Here is an 8,117-nt window from a genome sequence, read left to right on the forward strand (position 1 = left end):
CATTTATTGAGCATATACTATATCTAGCCAATTTATAAGCACAATGGAAAACTATTCTCATGCTAGAACCTGCTAAATATTAGATGGGTGAGTGAATGAATTAATGTGAGTTAATTAATAAATGAATGGACAATAAATAAATAAATGCATGAAAAATTCATTTGCACATGTTCTTAGAAGTGCTTTGTAGTACTCATGTCATTTATGTATGTTTTGTCTGCTTTTTCAGAATGACAACTTCCAACAGGCAAAAACCACATTCATCAAGTAGGTTGGGGGTTTCTAATTGTAAGAGCAAAAATTTCCACCATTTGTCTTTCCTTAAATACAATTAGCTGGCAAGAGTCTCCCAAACTCTTGCCAACAAGTCCCTGGGCTTTCTCTCCCCCTCTTTTACCCAAGATGTGTCAGGATCTGACATCTTTCATCATTGGTTACTAGAGAGCAACTATGCCCCTGAGGATGCACTGATGAGCATGTGTGTACTCACAAACTCACTTCCCCCAAATATCCCCTCTGAACCAATGAATGCATTGCAGACTGGGGCCAGGACACAGACAATGACATGAAGCACAGATTTATTAGAGGAAGAAATAGGAGGGAAGCTCAGGATGGGGAGTTGGGGTAGGGAATGAGGCAGAACCTGTGCTTTAGCCTCTGGTGTCCCCATGAGTCAAGGTGGAAGCCCAGAAGAAGCCCAGATTATTTTCTTGCTTTGGGACATGGATGGTGCCATAGCTGTGGCCAAACTGGAGGCTGGAGAGGCTGAGGTCTCACTCATGTTCACCTAGGAGAGCATCAGAGTTGGGTAGAGAACAAGACTGGGAACAAGGGTGTGTGTGGGATAAAGGGCTCAGTGGGAAGAAATCCTGACAATGCTTCATTGGACCCTGGGTAGGAGGAGGTGGGAGAGGAGAGCAAATCCTGGAGCTGGGGGTGGAGGGAGGAGAAGCAGGAGGAAAAGAAAGCTGCATCTGGTAGCCTGGATGGCAGGCAGGTGTATCTTGGTCTATCCTTACTTCTGTTTACTCTTGGGGGCTTGCTGGGCTGAGGGACACTTCTGCTGGGCTGGTATGGGTGTGCCCTTGGATGGGCATTGCTTCTTGGCCTGGGGAGAATATGGATCCTTGGTTTTGGGTACACATGTCTCCTGACATTTGACAGGGGGTGGCTGACAGAGCTGCTTCACCTGCTGCTGCTGGGCCACCTGAGGTGGACACTGGTGCTCTTGCTGCTGCTGCTGTTGCCAGGAAGACATTGCTGCAGGAACAGGTGAGCCTGGAAGAAACCCAGGCAAGGCCACAATGAGACCAGCTCCCTGCATCTCTTCTCCCTTCTGACTCCTGAAGAGTGTTTTCTCCACCAGCCAAGGGTGTGGTAAATGATTAATAGCTTCAGGTTGACTACTGGACTGACTCACACACACCCATTGCAATCTTCCTCTCTTTCTTCCTTTATCTCTGCTGCCCTGGTTTCCTATCTTCCTTCATCTTCCTGTAGACTCCTGACACAATTGAATACATAATTTATTTCTTAGACTTAACAGGAAATATGTTGGGCTGCTAAGCTGGGGATTAAAAGGTGGCCCAGATATTTTACTAGATCAAGACATGAGATCTTCGCCGATGGGTTGACAATGCCAACTGTCTACATTGGGAAGTTCAGACAATGAGTGTGGGTAAGGATGTAAAGGCATGAGGAAGAGGGCAGGAGCAGATTCTGTCTTAGAGGGAAGAATCATGATGTGTAAGTGATGGGGCTGGAATAAACCTGTTCTGGGAACTCAGAGGCCTGAATTCCAATCCTGGCTCTATCCCTGACTTATTATGGGATGCAAAGGCAAGTCTAATGTAGTTGGGGGATAGTGGTTCTAGCCCTCCATGGAAAATGGGGGAATTGAAGACCAAAGAGATCACTGGAGGTAAGAGATTATTGGAGGATGTTTCACCAAGAGGAAAGAGCATTGGCCAAGAAGGCACAGGTGTGGGTTCTAGATCCAACCCTGCCACTCACCGTCCAGGCTCATCTCTGGGAAATCTGTCTCTTCTGGACCTCCATGCCCTTGTTTGGAGGATACTGATCTGGAAGGTCTCTGAGGCCTTCCCAGCTCTGACATGCATGCCTGGTTTTCTTTGTAGGCGCGTTCCTGATCTTCTAAGCTCATGCCTATAAATGGGAAGTATAGTTTCCAGGTGGCAATCATGATAGAGAGGCATGGGAGCTGCATAGCGTAAAATACAATATTCAATATACCAGTTTCTGTAAATCTAAAAGCAAAGTTTGAGAGAGCTTGCTAGTAGGGTTGAAAAGACAGAAAGGGCATGAGAAAGTTTTGGAGGAGGCTACAAAATGCTGCAGCTCTGAATATCTTCCGTCAATGAGAAAAATCCTCTTGCCAGGGAATTAAACCCAGAATCAGGAAATTAATCAGACCTAGCATTGGTGCGGAACAGAGATTGAATTTCCTAAGTAACAATTAGTGTGACATTTCCTGAATTGTCATGAGGCTTACGTTACTTCTCTGGTTACCCAAGAATAGGAGAGGAGCTTGGCCTAGTGGCTCAAGACAGTTCAAGGAGGAGGAAAGGGCCCAGCAGATCACAGGAGACAAATCCATTACCACTTACCAGAGGTGCAAGACGGACCCTAGGAGAGGCAGCTGAACACAGGTCCACATCAGTTACTCCTGGGAACCTTTTAAAGGGGCCCCAACCTCCCCCAGGCACCTGGGGGCCACCTGACTTGGCCCTCATTATCATCTTCCAGGGAAGTCCTCACCCACTTCTCCTACCTGCACTTCCTCCATGACTTGCTTTCCTGGCCTGTTTTGATGAAAACCACCTACCAGATATTCCAGCAATCTGGGTCCCTGACTACCTGAGCTGACTTCATCCACCTAGGTGTCTGCTCAAACTCAAGGACTCAAAGTCTTTTAAAAATAGAACATATCTGAAGCTCTGTTTGTAGACTGAGAGTTATAAGAAACATGGAGGAAGGAAGAGGAAAAGGGGGAAGGAATATGGGCTGGGAGCACTTCCAACAAAAATAGGATATTAAAGGTGGTGAAAGAGGGTGGGAGAGAATTTGGTCTCTGTGGTAGAGTTTCCAGATAAAATATAGGGCAACTAGCTAAATTTGAATTTCAGATAAACAGAATTTTCAGCATAAGTATGTCCCAAATACTGCAGGAGACATACTAAAAAATTTCTTGTTGTTTATCTGAAATTCAAATGTAACTGGGCAGACTGTATTTTGATTTGCTAAATCTGCCAACTTTACTCAAGGACTTATTCAGATGGGAGGAAGGAGCCCTGGTCCTCCCTCCACTTGACCTCCTAGCCCCTGGGGTAGGGAAACATGGTATTCTGGGAGGCTGGTTCATTTTTGGACCACTGTCCCAAACCTCAGGATCCAGCTGACTAGAGGCCATTGGCACACTGATTTCTATCATTATCAGAGCAAAGCGTAAGACTGCCTGAGAAGTGATAGAAATACCTAAAAGAACCTTCACAGCATTTTCCATACCCCTTGTCTTATTTAAGCATCATGGCAATTCTGTCAGGTTGTGCAAATCCGGTTTTATAGTCTAAAAATTTAGATCCAAAGAAGTTCACTGACTTGCTCAACAACATGTAGCTAGCAGTGGGGGAGCTGGTGAGGGGCTTGGCCCAGGGCTTGTTTCCACTGCATCACAGTAAAATGGACAGCGTCCCCACCATGGACAAGTGACTGTCACTGGGTGGGTACCATGAGTAATGATCTTTTCTGAGCTTCCTGTCATCTATAGACTGAACAATGATCATTTTTCAGGGTTAGCCTCACTTAAAAGGTAATCCTTTCCTTAATTTCTTGTGCATGCCGGGCCTCCTCCTCCACCTCTTCCCAAGCCTAGCAACTTTAAGAATTTAACATTCTGTGTTCCAGATTCCAGGTCCTGCATTCCATCTTCAAGACAAACACCTTCTCCACCTATGCCCCTCTCCACTGTTCCCACTCCACTATGCTCATCCAGATGCAAATTCTCCGAAAGGGAAGCATGGGACAGGATGGATTTGGTGTGGACACAGATCAAGGTATTCTCCCGCACGTGACACCTAGAAGGCATCAGTGTACGTGTGCTGCTCACAACGGGGTGGATTGTGCCACCTGTCTGTCACCCACACAGCTTCTCTGGAATACACGTTACTTTTTATTTTTCCCAGTCTGCTCATTGGCCTCTTACTTTGTCCATCAACAACTCCTGCTTAGTTTGGAGAACTCTATCTAGTGATAAACCTTGTCTTATACCACAGTTATTATCTCAGAGGATACTCCATGGGTGGCCTTTATAGAGAACATAGCTGGAGTTGAGGTGGCAGTGTCCTCTAGGTCATAAATCTCCAAGAGTCATTCAGGCTCATATGCACCTAACATGTTAAACTTTTCAAAACTCTGGCACTCAACTTCCCTCTTGGCCACAATGTCCTCATTTTATAGAGGGAGAAACTGAGACTTGGAATGAGGACATGCTTGACCCAAGGTCACACAGGGTTAATGTCAAAGCCAGAGTTGGATCACAGGTCTTCTGACTTCATAGCAATTTTCAGTCAGGTGAAGTGCCTGCGTCACTGGGCTGCTTCCTACCAGGGGCTACATTAATGACAAAATTAGGAAGCTGGTTCTGGTGGTCTCCACCTCTTGTACCATTCCCCTATACTTTTTCCTCCTTGGCACATACCAGGCTCTCTTTCCCACCAAGCCTGTCAACCCTTCTTCCTCTGAGACCCTAACTCATCCCTCTCCCCTACACTGCCAGGCACAGGTGCATTTTTATTAGTCATTAAACCTTATAAAGCACCTTTGTATACAGTTTTCACAATTCTCTACGAAGAAAGCTAACTGTATTATTAATGTTATAGATGAGAAAATTGTGGCTCTGATGGTAGCTGGATCTGGAATCCAGAAAGGATGGCCCACCCAAGTCTCTGAAATCTGTAATGGCTTGTTGCCAGGCACCCCAAATGGCTGGGGGATTGTTCTTTCAAAGGAGGGGAGACTTCCTGGCACCCCTCAGATCACCCCCATGTAAACAACTCCTCCAGGTGAGGTGGGCCCTGAGAAGCTATGTGGAATGACGACTCTGTAGTGCCTGCTCCCACCCGCACCTCCCCAGGCTGGCCACGGGACTGTCGCCTGGTCCATCATGAGTCCTGCATCTGTTCTCTCATCTCAAAGGACCATACTGTATTGAAATCAGGAAGCCAGCCTCTGCATCTTGCCTCTCTATGGAGCAGACACCTGAGAGCACGTATGCACCTGTGACTCCATCAGGGAGGGGAGGGCACAGGCAAGACTCATTTCTGAAGGTGAGTCAAAGCTTGAGAAACCCCAGCCCCACCCTGCAGACAAACAATGGGGTGACCGGGCAGCAGAGACATGACACTGGGAGGGGACCATGCCAGAGACAATGCTAATCATCCAACTCTCCATCTAGACACATTTTCATGAGGGCGCTTTTGTCTCTGGGCTTTGGGGGAAAAGAAGGGCTGTTGATGGCTCCATCTGGAGACACATGGAACATATTTATCACGTTATTTCCAAATATGAAACAAAGTAAATCAAAAAGGAGAGCTCTGGGTTACTCATGAGAGGCTTTTAGGAGGGGAGGACTGTCCTTGTATAGAGGACAGAGGAGGTTTGGGGCTGCCAGCATTCCTGTATTTTAGCTGCTAATCCAGTAAAATAAAAACTTAAAACCGAGCAAATTGCATCTTATTTTAAAAATCATAATCATGTGATATTTGCTTTATCTTAATTTCTGCTTGATACTTAACCAGCAGTCATGGCTTAGAACATTTCAGTTTCTAGTTTACCACTGCTAATTACTTAACAATCTGTCAACAAACACTTTAGAAGATGCTACTTAAAGAGAACTTGTGGCCTTTTATTCTAATGTGGGAAATCCATTTGCAACATGAATCATCTCCCCCTTTAATTTATCGATTTGCAAATAAGATGCTCAGATCCTAATGTGAGATGTTCTGTATCATAGTATTAAAAGCAGTCCCATGGAGAGAGAAGAGTGAGAGGATGAGTCTCGAGAAAAGTGTGATTAGTTTATCTCCTCCCTCCACCCCTTGTCCCCCTATGATATGTTTCTAGAAGACCCTCCACTGTCCTAGGAGTTATGTAAAGGGGAAAATAAAGTCCTGGACCTGGTGAGAGGATAGTTCTAATGGAACACCAATGGACTCATCTGTGGAAGTTGAAGACTGGCTGTGGAAGGGGTGGGGGTGCGTTGGCAAAGCATCCATCTCTGGGAAGAGTGCCAATGTCTGCCTCTTGGGAGTCGAGTGGTGCCAAAGCACTAGTCACCTTCTCCTTGAATGTGACACAGTGTCCTTAGAGACATAGGGAAGGAGCCAAGGGAGTAAAGAGATACCTCTACTGATACTTGCCCCTCACTGCCTGTGAGATGTTAGGCACATCCCTTAACTTATCTGGGACTCAACATTTTTGTTCTCCAATATGAGGCCATTGGCTAAAATTTCCTCTAAGGTCCCATTAAGGGCTAAGATCTTGTAAACATACGATTAGGTCTGGGAAAGCAACCGCATTTCATTCCTTCGAAATCAATAGTGAATTGAGAGCACTGAGGCTGAGTTTTGGCTCGACTGGAAAGAGTGTGGCTATTGATTAGAGATGTCTGCTATGAGAGGTAGAAGTAGCCACATGTGCAGGCAGTCACATCCCTGGCTTAGCCTAAAGCAGGGAGTGGTATGCTAGGATTTATGAGTGAGAATAATTGAAGCACTTGAAGAAGGAGAGAAGATATGAACTGTTTAAAAATCCTGCACAAGCTGACACCACCTAGAATTCCCATCTGAGCTCCCACCTTTCCTTAACACAGCTGTTAAGGGGATTGCTGTTTCCAAAACTCGCCTCATGCTTTCTTGCTTCAAACCATTTGATCTGTGATGGCACTACATTCTCAAACGTCCCAGTGAAATTCAAGGTAATCTCTAAGAACAATTTAAAATGTTGCTGAAGTTGAGCAGGACCCTGCTGGGCCTTCCCTGGTATGAAAGCCCTTCCATGTTCCTAGTTTCTTGTTTGCAGAAAAAGGTTTTAGTCTTCTAGGGGCCTCTCCTGAGTCACAAAAGCCTGACTCAAGAATTAATGATTGAAAGGATGTAGACATGTAGTGAAAAAATAGCAGTTGGACCAGAAGAACTGGTTACAATTTACACAGTAAATCAGTCATATAGCAGTCACAGAATCTTTAGTTTCTCCCTGAAGTACATAGATAACAGTATCTGAGACATATTCCTGTGTTCTTTTGCAGGTATCGTAACCACCGCTAGAGGGAAAAAGCTAACTGCATGATGACCAGATGACCATGACATAAGCTGCTCCATCCTGAGCAGTACTGAATCTATGGTTTGCACAATTCCAGGAACTGGCCTCAATAAAATGGGAACAAATTGACCCTGGAATTGAAGATTAACTGTGCTTAAAACAATCAAGATGACACTGACCAGACCAGTTTCAAGATGATTGTCAGAGCCGACTGTGCTGTTCTGCATGTAGCTCTCACCTGCACATCCTTGAAGCTTTCCTTTATTTTTATTTATTTTTAAATTTAATTTTTTAATTTTATTTATTTTTTATACAGCAGGTTCTTATTAGTTATCTATTTTATGCATACTAGTGTATATATATCAATCCAAATCTCCCAGTTCATCCCACCACCACCTCCCCACACTTTCCCCCCTTGGTGTCCATACGTTTGTTCTCTACATCTGTGTCTCTATTTCTGCCTTGCAAACCAGTTGATCTGCACCATTTTTCTAGATTCCACACATACGTGTTAATATACGATATTTTTTTTCTCTTTCTGACTTACTTCACTCTGTATGACAGTCTCTAGGTCCATCCACATCCCTACAAATGACCCAATTTTGTTCCTTTTTATGGCTGAGTAATATTCCATTGTGTATATGTACCACATCTTCTTTATCCATTTGTCTGTTGATGGGCATTTAGGTTGCTTCCATGATCTGGTTATTGTAAATTGTGCTGCAGTGAACATTGGAGTGCATGTGTCTTTTTGAATTACGGTTTTCCCTGGGTATATG

General features: G+C 44.8%; 1 protein-coding gene across 1 annotated transcript; it reads right to left on the reverse strand.

Annotated features, from left to right (window-relative positions):
• Positions 1–1,015: 1,015 nt before the first annotated feature.
• Positions 1,016–7,642, reverse strand: SPRR4 (small proline rich protein 4; the record flags this gene model as incomplete). Its single annotated transcript, XM_082450446.1, has 2 exons — positions 3,748–7,642; positions 1,016–3,674 (listed from the first exon to the last, which is right to left on the reverse strand). The coding sequence occupies exon 2, from the start codon at positions 1,322–1,324 to the stop codon at positions 1,016–1,018; it is 309 nt and encodes a 102-aa protein (XP_082306572.1). The 5' UTR covers positions 1,325–3,674; positions 3,748–7,642.
• Positions 7,643–8,117: the final 475 nt, after the last annotated feature.

This window comes from Balaenoptera physalus (genome assembly GCF_965194825.1).
Source record: "Balaenoptera physalus genome assembly, chromosome: 1".
In the NCBI taxonomy this organism is placed as follows: Eukaryota; Metazoa; Chordata; class Mammalia; order Artiodactyla; family Balaenopteridae; genus Balaenoptera; species Balaenoptera physalus.